This window comes from Calidris pugnax, unplaced genomic scaffold (assembly GCF_001431845.1).
Source record: "Calidris pugnax isolate Ruff unplaced genomic scaffold, ASM143184v1 scaffold27, whole genome shotgun sequence".
NCBI lineage: Eukaryota > Metazoa > Chordata > Aves > Charadriiformes > Scolopacidae > Calidris > Calidris pugnax.
Window position 1 is genome coordinate 2,909,056 of NW_015090893.1, and position 20,342 is coordinate 2,929,397.

At 41.6% G+C, this 20,342-nt stretch overlaps 1 protein-coding gene across 7 annotated transcripts in view; it reads right to left on the reverse strand.

Annotated features, from left to right (window-relative positions):
- TENM2 (teneurin transmembrane protein 2) overlaps positions 1–20,342 on the reverse strand; it is a 479,584-nt gene that overhangs the window by 177,238 nt on the left and 282,004 nt on the right. For all 7 annotated transcript variants that reach the window (XM_014948063.1, XM_014948062.1, XM_014948061.1 and 4 more), the window contains one exon: positions 6,114–6,348. In XM_014948063.1, the coding sequence (XP_014803549.1) occupies positions 6,114–6,348 (235 nt within the window). The remainder of the gene's footprint in view (positions 1–6,113; positions 6,349–20,342) is intronic.

The window sequence follows — 20,342 nt, forward strand, 5'->3', positions numbered from 1 at the left end:
CAAGTACACGGCCCAAATGTGCAGGAAGTCCTTGGGGATGCTTTTGACCGTGCTTTACTCAACTCTTTAAAATGCTTTTGATTGTTAGACAGATCCAGAATCTATCTATGCAGCTCCCATTTACTTGGAAAGCCCACACAACCTTCCTGCAACCATCACAGGCAGGAATAAGAGAATGAAGGAGTCAGTTCTTGCCCCAGCCCTCAAACTCAGAGCTCTGAATTGCGTAGCACATGTGCTGTAGCTGTGTAGTTTAAGTAAGTGGTAAGAGAAAGCCATGTAAGACAAAGCAAAATCAGAGTGAGGAGTAATTTCACCGTTCCAAGTAGTTGTTTGTTATGCCGAATATATCGGTAAGAGAAAACCATGTAAGACAAAGCAAAATCAGAGTGAGGAGTAATTTCACCGTTCCAAGTAGTTGTTTGTTATGCCGAATATATCCTAGAAATTTGCATTAACAAAAGGAAAAGAAATTTTGTTTCACTTTTCTGTTCCAGAACATTTTGCATCATGTATAAAGATATCAAAATATTGAGACATCACTGAAAATAGGCAGACAATTGTGGAGAGCGGCTGTAACTTGGAACTTCTACACATTCAGAAACTTTGGGTTTACATATTCAGTTCTGAAGTTCTGCAGCTGATCTTCACATTTGAACGTGGTACAGCATCTGAATGCACTATTCACAACATTTCAGATATCTATAGACTCATTAAATGGTTTAGGTTGGAAGGGATCCCTAAAGATCATCGAGTTCCAACCCCCTGCCCTGGGCAGGGACACCTCCCACCAGACCAGGTTGCTCCAAGCCCCATCCAGCCTGGCCTTGAACCCCTCCAGGGATGGGGCAGCCACAGCTTCTCCGGGCAACCTCTTCCAGTGTCTCACCGCTGTGACAGAAAGAATTTCTTCCTAATATCTAATCTAAATCTTTCCATTTAAAACCGTTACATTAAAGTAAAATCCTAAAAAAATAACACAACATAAAAAACCTGCCCCCACTCTTCACATACTCTGCTCTTGGCTTTTTGCCATAGCCTGTGTGTAGCCACTGAGTACCTCACTCATTTCTTCACTGCCTGGAAGGCTGCAGCTACAAAAATGCAGAGGGCAGGTATTTCCCTGCTATGATGCCCCGTGATTCTGTAATTCATGCACTGAACTGGTGCAGACTGGGATTCAGCTCATGGTGTTACTCTGTCCATTAATCTCCCATTTCTGCCCTAGCTCGCTCTCCTCAGGCTCACCCTGAGTGACTGTGTCAACCCGAGGGGAGGGTAAATATTCCAAAGAGCAACATGAGGATTCTATTAAGGCTAATTTTCGGATTGCTCAATCTTTGGACTGAACTTTGCTTCAATGACCCCAGGTTTGGAGTGCTGCTCTTACACTACAGCCCCTAAGAGGTAAAGAAACTGATTTCATAATCGTCAGAAGAGTGACCATCATCCTTTCTCCTGAAATACAGGAGAGAAAGTAGCACGTTACAATGTTCCTTGAAGTCTAACAAGGAAAAAGCTCAAAGAAATTATAGACATACATACAAAATCATCTCTAAAACTGAAAGATTTGGACTGAAAATATTTCAAACTATGAGACTAATTACGAGACTAAGGAATAAGACTAATTCCTATTTAATTTTGCCTTCCTCCTGAATTAAGTATTATTAATTATAACGGTACCAACTAAATTAATATCAACATAAAGTACTGGAGCAGGCATTAGTACATTAGTCAATCTCAAACATCTATCCATGAAAGCCCTTCTCTTATCCTCACTTATGAGTCATTGGGCTTTTGACCAGTGCCTGCAGAAGGCCCTGTGTGAAGTTCCTGTACCAGAGAGGACTCTCACGGAGCAGAGAGGGATGCAAACCTTCCTCGCAAAGCCGTACTTTTCTCCCTGTGCCCTCAAAGCATTTGAAGCTTTAAAGCAGAGCGCTGCCTTTCCGGCTGTCTGGAAGTAATGAGACCCACACGGGGATGTTCAAAGGTAGTATTTTCATCATTCATCCTCTTCGAAAGCAATGATTAAAGAAGCAATAAAGGAACACCTCTTAACTGGAAAACGTAGAAACCAGCACTTTGGAAAGGAGGAGGAGGAGATGGTTTGAAATAGACTGCAAGAGGACAATAAAAGTTAAAGAGCATTAAACAGCAGCTCCGAGCCTAAAGGTAAAGCAGCTAAGTACTGCAGAAACGAACCATAAAAATAGCACCATAAAAATGCTATGGCAATGCATTACTGCATCCTTAGTTAAAGATATTTCAACCTTTCCATTATGGACTCTTATTTCAAAGAAAACAGAACAATTATATAGCCAGCCCAGGGGCCTGTTGCAGCCATAAAGCAGCAGCAGATAGGGAAGATACAGTCCATATTTGTTTGCCTGGAACCAGAAACAAACACACTGAAATTAAGCACACATCCCTGGAGGTGTTCAAGGCCAGGCTGGACGGGGCTTTGGGGAACCTGGTCTGGTGGGAGGTGTCCCTGCCCAGGGCAGGGGGGTTGGAACTAGAGTTTTAAAGTTCCCTTCCAACCCAAACCATTCTATGATTCAAAAAAAAACCATTCTAAAAAAAGCCAAATTAACAACTCCGTATTTTGCATTGCATTTTGCAATCTTGTAACTCCACTAAAAGTAACAAGTTGCTACAATACACCTAAGCATAATTACGTAAAAAATAGAGAACCACAAAGGGTACATCAGGACGTTGGGCACAGCTGCCTGAAAAGAGCATGTGAAAACATGTGTAAGCAATAAAAGCCTAATTTACATCACAACAAAAATAAAACAAATGTGATTAACACCCACCCCCCCATCAATATTAAAAGAAGGGGTGGAGAAAGGATATTTTTGAGAAACGTGCTGTCTCCAAACAGTCTGAATTCAACCCAAACTGCCTCAAACAGCAAAGGAAAGAAGGGAAGGGGAAAATGTTCTTCCCAGGAAAAAAATAACAACATGCAGACACTGGTCGTATTATTCAATGATTCCAGCGCTGGGTACGGTTAGATAAGGAGACGCCTGGAATCTAAATTATGATCTGAGTTGTGTAGTGCTGACACGAAGCATCCCCTTCAGACAGCTCTGGTGCCGCTTTTTGTTTCATCATCTGTAATGTGACCACTTGCACATTATTTTCAGCTGAGAGTGGAATCTACTGAAGGTAACTGAAAGGTGAAAACTAAAAGTTGTGAAACTCTTTCCTGATAAAGCAGGTGCTGTCAGCGCTGGCTTTGCCTCCTGAGCACTCCACTACCAAGATTAATAAACTGACAACAAGAAAAAAAATTAGAGAGTAGTGCACTGTGAAGAGGCAGCGTAAGAGGGATCACTGTTTCACAACAAGCTAAAGCTATAAAGTAAAAGCTGAACAAAAAAGTAACCAAAAAGCCCTCTCTTTTGTGTGGCTACTGGTAGGAATGCAGATGAAATACCAGCTTAAAAGTGAGAGAATTACAGGCTAATTCTGAAAGTCTCCAATGGTTCTGCAGGCATCAATTTCAGCAAAATTTGCTGCAAACCAGAGAAAAAAAAATAAAAATCATCATCTTCTGAGTTAATATTCTTGTGATGAAACTTGTCATCAAGTCCTGTCAGGTGTGTAATTTCAGAAAAGAAGAAAAATTGATCCTGAAGCAACTCTGGAATAGCCTTAGAACACACCAATCCTGTCAGGATGTTTTCTAATATCTTAATGCTTGCCTATGACAAACCTATCTATGGGAAAGCTCCAATTAACTGCTGGGTATCCTGCAACCTCCAAAAATAACAGTATTCACAAAGTAACCTTTTGTCATCAACATGAATGCGTTCATATTCCCAGAGGGTTTATGATTAAAAAAAAGACAAGGAGAAGAACCAAAGTTAGCAATGGAATTGATAGTCTCCTCTGACAGGGAATAGGCACAAAATCAGAAATTAGAAGAAAAACAGGCAGGCGAATGCCACTTCTGTTTCTCAGAGATGACAGTATTATGAATATCCCAAGGAATTCCCTCTATATAAAGTGTTTGGTAAATTGGGACAATCTTAAGCCATCAGAAATGACATATTTCAGGTCGTGTTGTACCCACAAACAATTTCATGTGAAAACAGATAGACAAGGAACAGCAGGGGATCAATCTATGCTAGAATTAAAACCACGCTTAACATTGGGCAAAGAACCATACAGCAACAACTGGCCTGGGCTGAATACAACCAACATTCTAATCTTGTAGTTCTAGCAATAAATACCAAATCCAGGATGCCAAAGCTAAGTTCTAAATAGCAGCGATGCTCTCACAGAAGCAGCAGATAAGAGCCAAGCTTCACGCTTAATTGATTTTTTTTGGCCAAAATTAGCTCCAAACCTTCAGTAAGTGAGAATCCCTTTACCTTCTTTTTTTGGACATCTCAGGCTCCAGATAACTTGCATTTGCTTTTCACCCCCCCACCTACTGCTTCATGGCACCCATGTTAGCACTTCAGCAGAGTAGGGCAGTGCGACTGAAGCCCCCTGTGAACGTTCCAAAGCAGCACCGGGGCACAGACCGGGCACAGACCCCCTGCTCTTCTCAGTCTCGTTTGGTCCCCATGGTTCTACAACCTCTGATTAACCACTGAATATTAGCGGCCTGGGTGTTGTAAGCTTCAATCCGGCCACACCAACTCCTCCCAGGGCTCCTGAGCAGATGCAGCGTTTAATGGAAAAAAAGTCTTGTGAGGAGCAGCTGAGGGAGCTGGGGTGTTCAGCCTGGAGAAAAGGAGCCCGAGGGGAGACCTTCTTGATCTCTACAACTACCTGAAAGGAGGATGCAGCAAGGCAGGGGAGTTGGTCTCTTCTCCCAAGTCACAGGTGATGAATGCGAAGAAATGGCCTCAAGTTGGGCCAGGGGAGGTTCAGATTGGATATCAGGAACAATTTTTTCACTGAAAAGGCTATAAAGCATTGGAATGGGCTGCCCAGGGAAGTGGTTGAGCCACCATCCCTGGAGGTATTTAAAAAATGGGTTGACATAGTGCTTAGAGATGTGGTTTAGTGATGGTTTTTATCAGTTAGGTTGATGGTTGGACTAGATGATCTTAAAGGTCCCTTCCAACCTAGATAATTCTACGATTCTATGGCACGCTGGGAGGGCCCGGCCAGCAGTGTGGGGTGGTGTGACCATACCATACCTGGTTGCTCTGGGAGGAGTCCAGCAGAGCCCCACTGGATTCCCAGAAAGCTGCAACTCCAACATAACATCTCAGAAGCCATAGCAACCAAGGAGCTGAAATCGTGGCAGGAGCCAGTGCTAAAGCTGTCCGGCTCCTCCACCCAGATCTTGTGTTTGCAGCTCTCGGGGCGAGCGAGAGCACCTCGCTATTCCAGTCACTTCCACCAGCACCACAATGGCTCATTTTAAATTCTGGGAGACCAGCTCTGCCAGCTCCGCTATTTAAAGCGCAAGTTAAATATGTTTGACATTCCATACCCCAAATGACAACAAACCAGAATATTTAGAACGGCAGCATGTCAGGCATTTATTTCTTTATTTAACTGGCAGCCCTAAATGCTGCACCTTTTCATTTATATGCAACTGTTTGCCCCACGGGCATCAAGCTGTTAAGACGTACAGAAGAGATTAAAATGAGCTTGCATGCTGGATGAAATATAAATTAAAATTATAGTACTGTCGGTCTTGAATCTGGGATTGTTTCTCAAGGTCTCTCAAAACGCATAATTTCAAATGAGCCTCTGTTTGTTATTTCAGGAAAGGCAAATGTATAATTTTTCAGCAACACAGTCAAAATAACTTAGAATTAAGTTGTCCCTGAGCCTGTAAGTAAAATACGCTGTACTAATACCATGGGCTGCCTATGCAGGGATGGTCCAAGCGAATAAAAGGCTTTAAAATGGGACGTGTGAACAGAGAGGTGTCCATCTGTCCACCTTCCAATGTAAAGCACATGAGAGGCTTGTAGATATTCTAATGTCACTAACCCCCAGTGCTGTGTCAGCCAAAACCATCACTGACATGAAATGAACTAACCCCCATCTCCTAACAAGACAAACAATCTCCTCTGTGCGCTCCAGAGAACCGTGCAGGGACATCCCATGGGGGTGTCCTCCACACCACCCACCTGGTCTCCAGCGGGACGTTGCTGTTGAGGACCCAGCTGTCCTGGAGCTGTACGGACTCAGGGGTGGTGGCCAGGTCGTTGGGCGCCGGAGCGGGCGCGTGGATCTGGTTCCGTCTGTTTGTGAGGGAGTTCCTGTTGAGGGAGTTGGCAGAGGAATGATGATGGGACAGTGAGTGGTTGTGAGGCGGAGGGAGAGGTGGCCTCAGCGTTGACTGGCTGTGATGATTTGAAGGGCCTAAAATAGAAGAGAAAAATAAATCACAAATGTGTGTTGATGATACTATTCTCCTTGGCATTTCCAAGGGACAACACCCCACAAATGGGCAGCTAAGCCTGCAGGCCGCTTGGACCTGTAGGCATCAAAACATGGTTAAATCACCAGTGATCATCAGAGATCAGAGATACAGAACAGTGTTTCAAGGCTGCACAGTTGGGATGTTCACGAAGGCTACATTTAGATTTAAAAATACTTCTTTATGGATTCTCCTGGAGAACAGCTTCTCCTGGCTGTGGAGGAGCCGGGAGAGCAGTCTAGATTGACAATTCTCTACATCCACTCAGAAGAACTTTTTCCTCCCTGTTTCTATCAGGGACTTTAAGGGAAGAATCTTAATGGATTAAAAAGAGCTTTTGTGAATATGGTCTTTAGGCTTCTATAAAATGTAATCAGAGATCTCAATCTGCTTTCACTCACTGTTATATTACCAATCAGCTTCAAAAGAACAGTATTTGTGCCAGTGAAAGAAGATTAAACTCCGAATATGAAAAGAGAGCAACAATGCAATGATGGTATCTTTCATGTTCTTTCACGTGATCAGGATTTGGCCTGTACTTTTCAATTTAGCAACACCACAAACACACACCAAGATCTGAAAATCATGCTACTCTCTCAGTCACTGAAAAATGACAGACGATGGTTTTTTGAAATACAGAAGGATATACACTTTTGAGTACTGACATGTTCACGTTGATAATGAAAATCAATTTTTCTAATCAATTAGGCAAGTGGATTAAAATAAAAAGCACATGTGAAGAAAATAGAATAAGCAGGTGTCATTCTAGCATAGTCACTTTTCTGAACATAAATGCAGAATGGTAAATAAGTTTAAGTGCAATTCTGTATGTTGCAATAACTTTTAAGATAAATAGCAAGAAAGATGAAAGAAAACAAACCCTGTAAGTATATTATGAACTGCGTGCTTTAGTCATTATATCAAGTTGTAGTTTTCTAGTGAACAATAATCAGAATAAGTAATATTAGGGAAATTGTAATTATAATGATGTATGTTTGTTTTTAGAAACTGAAGCACATTCTGTACTTAATGAATCAAACAATAAAAGAAAACATCACAAGGGGAAAACGCTTGCAACGAGACTGATCTATTTTTATATGAAACAATGAAGTATAGAAACACTGCTGAACCGATCAATTAACTGCACGTTAATTAAGCCCAATATCTTAAGAAAAACAACAAACCCGCCCCAAACCCCAACAAACTGTTCAAGGGGGGCTAATCCCAATTGAGAATCAGGCCACATAGCCAGGAACTGAAACCAGTGTGTCATTTGAAAGGACCCTGTAGAGAGGTTGGTGCTGGTCTCTTCTCACAGGTAATTAATGACAGAACAAGAGGGAATGGCTTCAAGCTCCAACAGGGTGGGTTTAGACTGAACATTAGGAAGGAATTTTTCACAGAAAGAGTGGTTGGGCATTGGAACAGGCTGCCCAGGGAGGTGGTTGAGTCACCATCTCTGGATGTGTTTAAGGGCCGTTTAGATGGGGTACTGAGGGATATGGTGTAGGGGAGGACTTTGTAGAGTAGGGTAGATGGTTGGACTCGATGATCCCAAGGGTCTCTTCCAACCTGAATGATTCTATGATTCTGTGATTTCAGGCCTCTGAATGCCAAGGCTCTTCTCAAAATACCTTTCATAATCAGGGGGAGCTCTTAGACTCTCACGTTAAGCCATCCATGAGAGAAGTAACCACCTCTTTTCTTTTGCATAGGGAAAACCACATCTTTCTGCAGCTCAGACCCTGGTGGCTGGAGGGACGAGCGGCATGGTGACTGGTGACCGTGTCCTGCCTGGTCCTGGGGATCCTGCTCCTCCCTGGCACTGCTCCGCCGGCTGCCCGCCCCAAGGAAAGGCAGTGCAAACGCCTGCTCCAAACAGCAGTACAACCGGGAACAGGAGGAGAACAGAAGTTTTGGAGACAGATCGTTAAAGATCTGAAGCGTTTCTGTGGGGCTGGGGAAGCACAGGCCGATGAAGAAAGGACACACAAGTTTCCAGGGATGTGTGCTAGGCAGGCAGAAGTTGTCCTAGGACAAGAAGGGAATGGTAATAAATTCCTCATCTTTCCCATACTGCTTTAAATCTGCTCAGAAGTTCCTTTATCTTTATTGAATGCCTGTTGCCTGAACGCTCACCTCATGGCAGTGTCAACTCCTTTAAATGCAAAGTCGCCTTTCATGAACACATCCTAAATTTTTAGGGCCATCGTTATGTGCTGCTCTCCTCACTACCCCTGCCTCGGCTATGCCTCGCCCAAGCTTGAAAGAGACTGTTTAGCCCCGCAAACTCTGCGTTTAAAACCCCCATTTGGACCTCCTAACCCATAAAACGTCTAATCTACACCGGGTCCTGTGCCATTCCCCAACAGCATGTGGAGTAAGACACAGCAGGAAGGAAATGTGTTTGGACAATATCCACACGCATAGAAGCTTAAGTGGAATTACTCTCCTAGTCTGTGTTCTGGCTTTAAACAAAGCATGTTTGGATTTCAGTAAGTAGATATTTATGAGCGATAAAACACAAACACATGGCCTTTTGTTAAAAACTACTTTAGAAGATTCACATGCTTCGTATTTTCTCAGCTTACTTTGGATGCCGCTTTTCCTTTTGGAGGATAAGTATGGAAAAGCCATACCCACATCAACCAAAAAGTTTTGCTGCGAGAGACACAGCTTATAGAGACTCAGAATCTTGCAACCTCAAAATCATAGAGGCTGTTCTTAAAAATGAGCCAACTGTACATCAATAAGAAGGATCAGAATTTCTGTAAGATTAAGGAAGGAAGAACTGAATTCGAGTTACCACAAATTAATTTAATCTGTCTCAAGACTCAGTTCCCACACAGTAAATAAAACGTACCGCACAAAATAATCTGTACAGAAGTAACTGAACATATATTGCAACTGCAAAACCTCAGAAATCTGGCATAAGATGAATGTACCATTTAATATAGAATAATAAAACAAATACCAATATCAATGTTATATAGATATTATATAGTTTATATTAAAACATATAAAAGCTTATATATATATATAAAATACTAACGAGGGAGCATACACACACACTCATAAGTATATATGAGAGAGATAAAAGCTTAATATGCTGCTTCTTCATAAATCTGTTTAAATGAATCAAAAGCAGAAGCTGAACACTATTGAACTTGCCAGGGATATAAAATTGGATTCCCATCTGAACATCTGAGCGCTTCTTTATGAGCATCTTTGCCTAAATTAAAACTTCAACAGCAGTACCTACAAATCTGCTGAGCTCAGAAGTTCAGAAAAGTAAATCACTTGTCCCATAATAAAAGATCAGCAGCTTAAAGGACTGGCACAACGTACCTGACGATATGACACGCTCTGCGGGCTCCTGCCGATTCCTTTATTATTTGGACACAATAAGAGTCTTGATGGAGTACAACTGGCTTTTTACATCAAGAAAGAGATTTTACTTTTGATATAGCAGTTGCCAGTATTGATCTGGGGAAAAATACTGAGGAAATGATGCCTCTTCTCAAGTATTACATGAATTAGGGGTTTCACCAGAATACACTATACAATCTCTAATGTTTAGGATTTATGGAGAAGTCTCTTAAAACCACAATGAAAATCAGAGAACTGGAAATCTGAAATACTGGTACTCTCCGTGGTTTAGCTGCTTCTTTATTTTTTTACTTTCTGATGTAAATTCACAAATCAACAAACATACCTAATTCTAATGAAATTTAGTACATATTGACTGTGCTGTCCACTTCTGAAAATTCAGGGTGGATGACCATATAATCAACATGCAATTCTTCAAGAGATCTTACTGCAGACAACATCATCAATGTTCATTTCAAACGTGCAAATTAGAACTGAGTGAGGATAAATTGTGTTCTAATTAACTAATCCGAGAATAAAAAGTCTGATCTACATATCTTTGAAGTAATCATAAGCTATCCAATTGACTTATTTGGGTGTAATCAGAACCAAAATGCTAAAAAAGAAAATTAAATAATGTTTTGCTCTGGTCATTCTTTCATCCAGTAAAACAATTACACAAATCAGGCTAGAGCAGAGGTAAAATTCAGCTAAAGAATGATGCAAAATACCTCGTCTCCTTAAAAAAAAAAAACAACAAACCAAACAAAAATCCAGCCCTGAGCAGAATTTTGTCTCTATGGTCTCAGTTTCGCCTACAGCAGTGAGAGGGAAGGCTCTGCAGCCCACAGCACAGCCTCGGGGATCAGGAAAAGCCACTGGATGTCACAGGGTGGCAGGTACAACAGGGACGGCTGCGTGCTCCACAGCACACGCTTCCAAACACCACTCCTCTCAGCTATTTCTGCAGTTCAAATGTTGCCTAGAATACGAAGTGAAACTTCAGATCTGCTTTAGCATGGTCAAATTATTTTTCAAAGTCCTTCCCAGGCTTTGGTAACACACGTACTAAATCCATGCCACACAATGATCTGAGGGGGACAAGTTAATCTCCCACCTTGGAGATTAAACTCCAAGCAGAATCAGCAGCATCCCTCATCTAAGCAAAGCAATCGCTTCCCTGCATCCCTGTTCTTTGTCAATACTACCTCAAAAAGTAATGTAGATTGTATCTTAGTTGTGCTGAATTGGCCTCTGGGCCATCATTAAATGCTAAAGGTAAATACATATAAACACCTCTCATCAATCCTTTTCACAAAAGGACTGAAAGAAAGAAACTAAACATATATTATTTTTCTGAAATGAACAATGACGCAGCATTTCCTTATACATCTAAACAAGTACTGAACACACAAAGATAACAAAGCTGATGCATTAAAAGAAAAAATTAAGTAAACCCACAGAAAATCTTTGTCAGCCAGCATCAGAAACCCAGTCTTCAGTATTCCTAGCTCTTTATTCAAATAACTCTACTGCACTGTTTTCTCAAGGAAACCACATCATCTGCTATCACAATGAGTAACAGGTTTTTCACAGAACCATGGGGCCACCTTCCAAGCTAAATTCATCTTCAAAGGCAGATCACATTACTCAGAGTCAGGAAGAAAAGAAAGCACCAAAACACCCAGGAATATAATCCAGCCCGACAAGGAGCTGCCGCCTCCATGGCCAGCTTTCACTCTGGGATTCAGCTCGGTGGGGTGGAACCAGGGCTCCTTCCCCACAATATCAACTCTGCTTTATGCTATGTCTGCTCCCGTTCTTGTTCGCTCGCTTTAATTCTCTACATTATTTTGTGCAAGGCTACAGTTAAATGGAATCTAAATGTTCTGAAAATGTTTTCAACATATGCTGTAAAGAAGCAAGTTATCTCGCTCATAACCGTGGATATCATTAACTCTCTCTCTTGTTGTTGTAAACCCAAAACATTTGCCAGGTGTTCCTTCTTTTGTCCGCATGTTTTTACAGTGTTTGAGGCAAGAATAGGTTGAATGACTGGCTGTCATCCCAGACTGTACATTTCAAACTGAAAATTCAGCAAACGTGTGGTATAAAATTGTAAGTCACTTATCAGTCTCTGCCAGCGTGCTGCAGCCATCTCCTCAGCACAATATTAGAATAGAAAATTAAACGGTGCCGTGACAGAAAAAGAAACAAGAAAAGCAAACAAAACCCACCTCGTTGCTTATCCACAATATACAGATAATCACAGGAAAGGGGAAAGGTGGTTTAATGGATAAAGTCTAGGACTTTGTCATAGTGTCTGTATCCTCCTCTGACTCGGCCAGCCCTTGAGCAATTCTGACCAAATCACTTGCTATCTAGAAGCATCTTTATCCCCATCCCTAGCATCACTGAAGGTAAATCGCCTCCCCGTTTACAAGGTGGCTCAGGGAGGGAAATGCTGGGTGCCCGTGGCTCTGGGGCTGTGGAGCACGAGCCCCTCCTGGGCAGGCAGGAGCAGCAGTGGCCAAACGAGCTCAGCCAGACCCTGTTCTTGCTGCAGATTCAGAGCAAGGCAGCTACTCCATCACCCTCCCAAAACAGAGGTGCTGAGACCCAGACAGCCGACTGCGCCTAGGCAGAACCAGCCCTACGTGCCGCAGGAATATTAGCTTGTTCTCAGCGTTGCTGGAGCCAAAAAAATATGGCAGATTCGTTTTTGGAACCAGATGGGTTGCTTGGTTGCAAAAATATGGTGTGCATACTCACATAAGCAAAGGCAAAGACCCTTCACTAGGAGTATAACCTGAGGGATTACAGTCATATAACAAGTTTTCTCAAGTAAGGGTCACCTACAGAAAGGTTAAGAAACCACTGCCCTACAAAATAGTATTATCTGAGATACCATGTACTAATTATATTTGCTGAAATACATCGCTTAAATATTCATTATCACACTGCATGAGGTGCGCTGGCTGCATAAAATAACGGCTAGTCAATGGCAAAAGACATCGCTTTAATAATAATGCTTGCTGTGGACTCAGTGTCCACGGATACTTTGATATGGGGGGGGGTGTGTGTGTGTATATGTAAAGACAGGCACACTATTTCCACTTTTACATAGTATAAAAATGAGCCAGAGAAAGGTTAAAGAACAGTCTTCTTTCCAATTAAAAAGCAATTCGTGCATTTCACATCTTTTCCAATCTACTGTTTCATTTAGTTTTCCAATAATGAAATAAATATAAAATGTATTTCAGACAGACTAAGCGTGTATTTATCTTCTTTAGCTTAGATATATGACTTTTGTCTGAAGAAGGCACTGATGTAAGAAGAACTAAAAAGAACAGTGCACACATACATTTCTAAGCAATAAAGTTGATTATTACCATCATCATCACCATCATGGAACATTTCAGTGCAGAATGCTAAATGTTGCTCTGTATTCCTGTTTCTGCAGAATGGGAAAGAGTCAAACCCTATCTAGAGACTGACACAAACCCTCTCCAAAGCTGACACAAGCCCATACGCCGACAATCACATCAAAGAGAAAGTGAAGACATGCATTTTTCTGAACAACATACAGAAACCTCTGAACAGAACTATTTAGGCCAGCATGGTAGGCCTGGTGACATTTTCCTGATGGGAGTACAGCTTGAAAACTGCTATTTCCCTGCATGGTCCAAGGGGGAGCCTGAAAATTTTCATAGTGACATAAGAATAATTGTCCTGTAATTTCCAGTTCATTGTGAGTCTGGAGTCAGGTGCAACAGAAAGTCATCCCCGAAGCTATTACAGCAGTACTTGGATTTTACATACCCCAATCAGCCAGCACACCAAGCTGTTCTCCAAAGGGGCAAAAGACATGCCAGTCACAGGTGCTCTAATGCACATTATCTTGATTATTTCAGAAACATCACAGAACATATTGGACATTGTCCAAAATAATCTTTTTTCTGTTATACATAATCTCATTAAAAATTTATACAAGAAGGACTCTCTCAAAATAAATTACTCAAAGTAACTGTGTCAGAGAGAAGATCTAATAGGAGGCTGAGACCTCAGCAATGCCTGGGTGAGCTTTTTAGTAAATCAGCCTTCCAGGTACTGGCGATCCTTTAAGGAGAGGACTATCAGCAGAGTAACGATTTTGAATCCTTCTGTTGTTCTAAGAGTCTGTAATATCAAGTTTCACCACTGAGAGGTTTGGCAGCTGAACTGTTAATGAAACTAAATATATTGAACATGGCTTTCAGCATCAAGTAATTTCTCTGTTTCTCAGGCAGAGTTATCATCACTTCCCAGCAGCACTAACTTGTGTCAACTGCTGAATTTTTTTCTTATTCCACCTTACTGCCTTGGGAAGATTCAACGCATTGCATACTGCACACCAGTCTAGAATTCTTTCAGTTCAACAACAATACATTAGATTTCTTGTTTAAAAGAAAATAAAATATGTTCTATCTTACTACAATGCTCTTCTGTAGGTTTTAAGGATTAGAGCATTTGTTTTTTCAGAAATATCTACAATATTACCCCTTCAGCTCAAAGAAAGCAGGAAAATAATAATTAAATACAGGTTTTCCTTTAGGCTGAACCAGCGATAATCAAATGGTGGAAATAACCACTGATACATAAGAACTGTTAACATGAAGCCTTACTGACATACACCAGTAAATACAAGGCTTCTGGAGGAGCTTCCTGGGACAATTCAATTTCACAGCTCCTGGGAAGCCAGGTATTTACTACCTGGACCATCTGTTTCCCAACATGTAGAACAGGTAAAAATAATTTGTGCAAACTATATGAAAAAAGTAAGATGAGTGCTGCATAAAGCTGTAGTGAAGAAAAGCAAACATCATGCAATATATATGTTGCAATGAATCAGACTTTTCAATAGGTTATTTCTCATTTTAAAAGCAGGCAAGATACAAATAAGTACAAGAAGGAAACAAATATTTGTCTGCCTCCAGGGTACCACAAGCTGCAATACACTACATGACTGGCATTTTTTCCACAGGCAGCAGAATTTGCTTTGAATCCTTTATTGGTTGGTACAGGGCAAAAAAGAGAGGCACAAACCACTCAAATAAGAAGTCCCATCCAAGTCACCTGACTTTTCAAGGTACCAGAGAGGTTAACTTCAGCTACCATAATAACAGGTTCTGGTATTCAGGAGACAAAACCCTGGGTTAATGAGTCAAAATACAGGGTATCAGAAGGTGGGGCATAAAAGCCCTCACACAGTTTATCACTCAGCAGCAAACAAGCCCACGCTAAGCCAGCAGTTCTTATAAAAGTCTTTAATTGGAGTTTTTAGTGTGTGAAGGAAAAAAAACCAACCCTCAAACTAACAAAGGACAATACGCCCACAGTCACACATGATAAAACAGAAAAATCAATACAGGAGAATTCCAGCTATGAAAATTACTTGTCTTTGTCACTGGGTGCTGCAGCTGGGCTGGAACTTCTCAAAACATGGTTATCTGATATGACTGCCTTTCGGGGGCTCATCCCAGTCCCCATCACCCACTGCCTGGGTGCCAGGTGGGTCCCTGGCAAACCACTGTCCTCCTGATGAGGCACCCACTGAGTTGTGCTGTCCCGCAATCAAATACTTAACTGCTGCTGCATTTACCACGAACACATCTACTGCAAGCTAGAAAAACACACTCTAGCTAAGAAGAGATGAAGCAACCCACTGAACACTTGGACTAGCTGGAGAAGGCCAAGTGTTGTCTTATCTAAATAGTACCTTGCAGAACCTTAATCCTCATCAAGATGTTAAAACTCAGTGTAGCTCTCCATTATGTGAGCTCAAAGAGGCTCTTGGAACAAGGCTTTTTGCTTTTTTTGTATTTTTATTTTTCTATAAAATACACCTGTCTTATCACTTACAGCCAATGAAAAAGAAAACACCATCACTCCTCACCCCCTGGGACCGTGCTGCTCACTTATCTGACACCCTCTGTCCAGCTTCCCCAGCCTGCCCCCGACACCATAATTACAATGCAACTACAGGCTTTGGGCTGCCACTTTAAATATGCACTGTTCTTACTTCTCCAGCACGGAGAAGACAATCGAATTTACACCCTGAAGAGACTGTGTAATCATACTGGCAGACACCAAACACTGCAGTGGTCCCACATTGCCACAACAAACAGAGCGCTGGGAACCGTAATGTCTTTCGGCAAAGCTTCTTGTTCCCAGTGTCAAGGGGAGAGCGAACAGCACAGTCCTGCCCCTGATCCATATGACATACGTGTCTGAAAACACAGCTTCGCCCCAGGAACTCGGATCAACATCATCTTTACCTGCCCTCTGTGTCTCAAGGCCATGATTTTATTTTTCTGAGAAGACCGGCAATGCAAAGAGACTCTCAACACATCCAGCCTTTTCTGCAAAGACCTTTTATCGACCACATTTTCCAAGGAACATTCAGAAACTGAGAAGTTAAACTTCAGAAATTCCGAAGTCAAGAGGATTTTTTTTTCCTAAACATCTCTAGTATTTTAAGTAAAAGTCTCATTATATTATTACCCCAAAATTACAATAGTTTTAGCTAATGGGATACTTACTAGGTATCACTACTTAACGAGGATTGAACCAAAATCAAATTACTTTAAGAAATAAACCTTATGTATCTAAATTGTTGCTGTTAGGTAGCTGTGACTCTCCATGCCAATAACAGTTATCTTACGAATAAAAACAATAATTAAGATTATCAGTTCATTTTTAGTAGTCTTCTTGCTATTGATATGTGTGAAAGATTTTCATTTACACTCATTTATCAACTCAGACAACTTCACTAATGGGGAAATTTATTCTGATAACAAAAAAATCAAACTGCACCTTCAGGAGGGTATCACAGGTGGGTACATGCATATGGCACCTGGATCAGGAATAAGTATTATCTTTTATGAAACACAACTCTCAAAAATTAGGGTTTCCTTTAACGTAGTCACAAAGGCAGATGGATGCCCTAATAGCAAAGATTTTATTTTAAATTAGTGTTTCTGAATGAGACCTTCACAAACATGAAAAGGCAGAAGTGATGTTGAACTGAACAGTGAAACATGGTACAGAAAGTGACCGTAAGAACCAGTAACTTTGACTCAGGCATTGTAGACAATGGAGTTTTTATCTGTCACAACTGCTTGTAGTCAACGTTACACGTGCTGAACTGATCAATGCCAACAACTACAATGTAGTAAAAATGGTAATAATTAGTGTCCTCTAAATTATCCGCTGCACGTTTTGGGGTGTTTAAGGTGATTCATAAATGAAGCCTCATAAGTTAAGGATGTGATTAGAATTTTACAGGCACATAAAGTGAAACGGAGAGAGTAATGAATTATATTGAATCGCGTGACCAAATCCTAGCCCCCTTGTTTCATCCTGGTCTTTTTCTTCTTACAACAGGCCTCCCTCCTCTGGCACACAGTGCTCTGGCGTACTGCTTTCTCCAGTAATAACAAAGTAAAACGAATGAAAATTTATTCCAGTGCGTGCAAACAGAAAGTAACCCACACTGGGGGACAAGAGGCTGAAGAGCAGCCCCATGGAAAGACATCAGGGTGTTTGGGTTGATGGCAAGTTGAATGTGAGTCACCAGCGTGCCCTGGTAGCCCAAACAGCCAGCTGTGTCCTGGGGTGAATCAAGCTCGGCATCAATAGCCGGCATCAACTGTCCCACTCGACACTGCACTGGTGCAGCTCCACCTCGAGCACTGTGTGCAGTTTTGGGCACCTCAATCTAAGAAGGACATCAAACTATGAGAGTGCATCCAAAGGAGGGGGACCAAGTTGATGAAAGGCCTCAAGGGGAAGACTTACAGGACTGGTTGAGGTGACTTGGCTTGTTCAGCTTGGAGAAGGCTGAGGGGTGACCTCATGGCAGTCTACACCTTCCTCAAGGTAGGCAGCAGAGGGGAAGCCGCTGATCTTCTCTCTCTGGTGACCAGCAACAGGACACAGGGAAATGGAATGAAGCCACTTCAGGGGAAGCTCAGATTGGACAGTAGGAAAAGACCACTGAGAGGGTGGTGGGTCACTGGAACAGGCTCCCCAGGGAAGTGGCCATTGCACCCAGCCTGTCAGAGTTCAGGGAGTGTCAGGACGATCTTCTTAGTCATTTGGTTTAGCTTTAGGTCATCCAGTAGTCCTGCAAGGAGCAGGGAGTTGGGTCTCGATGATCTTTCAGGTCCCTTCCAACTTGAGATATTCTTCTAAATTTAACTATTATCTCAAACATTTTTGGCTTTTTTTTTTTCATGCAGAATATTTGAATAATGTATTTAAGTAAGAAGAAAAAAATGAGAACCTCTACACTGGATAAAGATCTAGAAATGCAATATGCTTCTGTCTGACCTTTTAGCTAGTGTTAAAAAAATAACAACAAAACAATCCAAACAAAAAATCCACAGCTGATCATAGATTTTCCAAATGATACATAATACAAGTCCTACCCATTGGAGAGGATCACATTTTTAAGCTAATGTCTAATTAGTACATTTTTACAAAAATGTAAAGACCAAAAGCTATCCTCTACAGGGCATGCAAGTCAATCATCGTTACAGCTTAAAGACTGTTCCATGCATATTATCTGCATCATAAAAGAGTAGTCTGGAATAAAACCCAAACTACACATCTGTGTGGGATGCTGATAGACATCTTTATACGGTTTCACTATTTCAATTTACTTGCATATTGTTTGATACAAGCTCAGGGAAATACGACAAGCTGTGCCACGAACAGAGGGGAAGAGAACTCTCTGTTGCTGTACGTCGCCTTTTTATTAACTGGGACTCCACAAAACTCTAAATCTATAAAATGCTCAAGAAAAAATTATTAAATTATTCATCAGTGATAAGACAATTAAGAAGCAAACTAAGGAGCAAGTGGAAGCTTGGTCCTGAGGGAGAACAGCTGGTCCTCTCATTAAAAGTAAGTTTTGGCAGCAAAGAACCTTCTGAACTGAGGGAACCTGCTGCTAAAGCAGCCTTGAAGTCAAATTTGGGAGCAAGTGACAAAGACAGACTGGTGTGAAGAGAAAGGTGGGTGTCTCTGGGCATGGCTGCGTGGCTGAAGCAAGCCACATACCCCTTGGTGTTGGCAAAAAGCTGCCGTGACGTTACTGCACTTTGGAGCCACAGCATTGGATGGTGGCTGCCGCAGCCACCGGGCAACTTTGTGCTGCCATGCAAAACTGCACTGAAGTAAGCTTAACACTCAAGGAAAGCTGTTATTTGTACTGAATAGACCCTTAGCCGTGCACGGAATCAAGTGGTGAAGTTGGTGTCCAAGTCACTGAATCACCCTGTGCACGGATGGGTGATTCCTTCTTCATCAAACAGGAAAGCCCGCTGCAGACCCTGAAGGGGTGTCGGGTGGGTAAACACAGGAAAGTTTCACAGCCAGCCTGAGATCTTCCCAGGACCAGGTACCACGGACGTGCTGAATACGATCACTGTCCATCTGCACAGCACACAACCACCCGTGGCCAGGAAGGGCTATTCCACCTTTGCAGTGGTGATGGTGGAGGTGCTATTGGAAAGAAGTGCTATTGGAAAGAAAAAGGAACTGTATGATGTTACTGACATGGAAAGCCTTTCAGAGGTGGAAAATAGAAGGAAAAGGATAAAGAAAAGGAAGAAAAGACAGCACTTGGTGCAATGCCTTTCATGGAGTGAAAGAGCCCATGCAAGCACAGCACCATCCTGCTCCAACAGACAGGCTCACAGCGCCAGAGCTCTGAAGGTGTCTGAAAAACTCCTCTTTAAATCCCATTGCTCCATTCCTTCTCATCCCTCTCTTTCTGCTACAGATTAGCTTTAGCCTGTGGGTTTTTTCATACTTTCCTTTTGTAGTTTTTATTTCTTTTCCTGTCCTGCCATCTTTGCAATAGTTCAGCAGATTTACCCCTTGGCTCATCATCTCTTACAATCTATCCTCCAAGATAATCCCTCTTAAAATCCTAGTGAAAAAAAAGCCAACAACAAACCATTTCTCACTCACAGCATCGCAAAGGACTTATTATAATTCATATGATTCCATTGCTGAAAGACATAGTTGGTGACAAGCATGATTTGTGCTCTTTAAAGACAGTATACTTAAACATGTCTACAGCAAAAAAACCTTTCTGCAGCATCCATTGAAAAATGAAATTCCCACTTACTGGCACACCTTGTTCTATACATTTGTCCTAAAGTTTGAGAAACTTTTTCAAATAACATAAAGGTCCATACTTTTTAGATTATGTAAAAATGCAAAATCGGATGCTTCATCTTAATTTTGTACAATCTTACTTCCTAGTTAGATGAAACATTAAGAATTTTCCTCCCTAAGCGCCATCCTCTTCTCTCCCATATTTCCCCATGCATGTAGAGTATCTTTACAGATGAAAGTACAAAGACACAACAGTTTTCTTCCTAAGCAAATAGTTCTGCTTAAAATTGTTACTCCAAATCTTGCATAAGATTCAAACATCTTGTGTAACTGGCAGGAATTCTGACATCTCTACATAGCATCAAATTAGTCTCAGGCTGTTTCAAAACCTGATTCA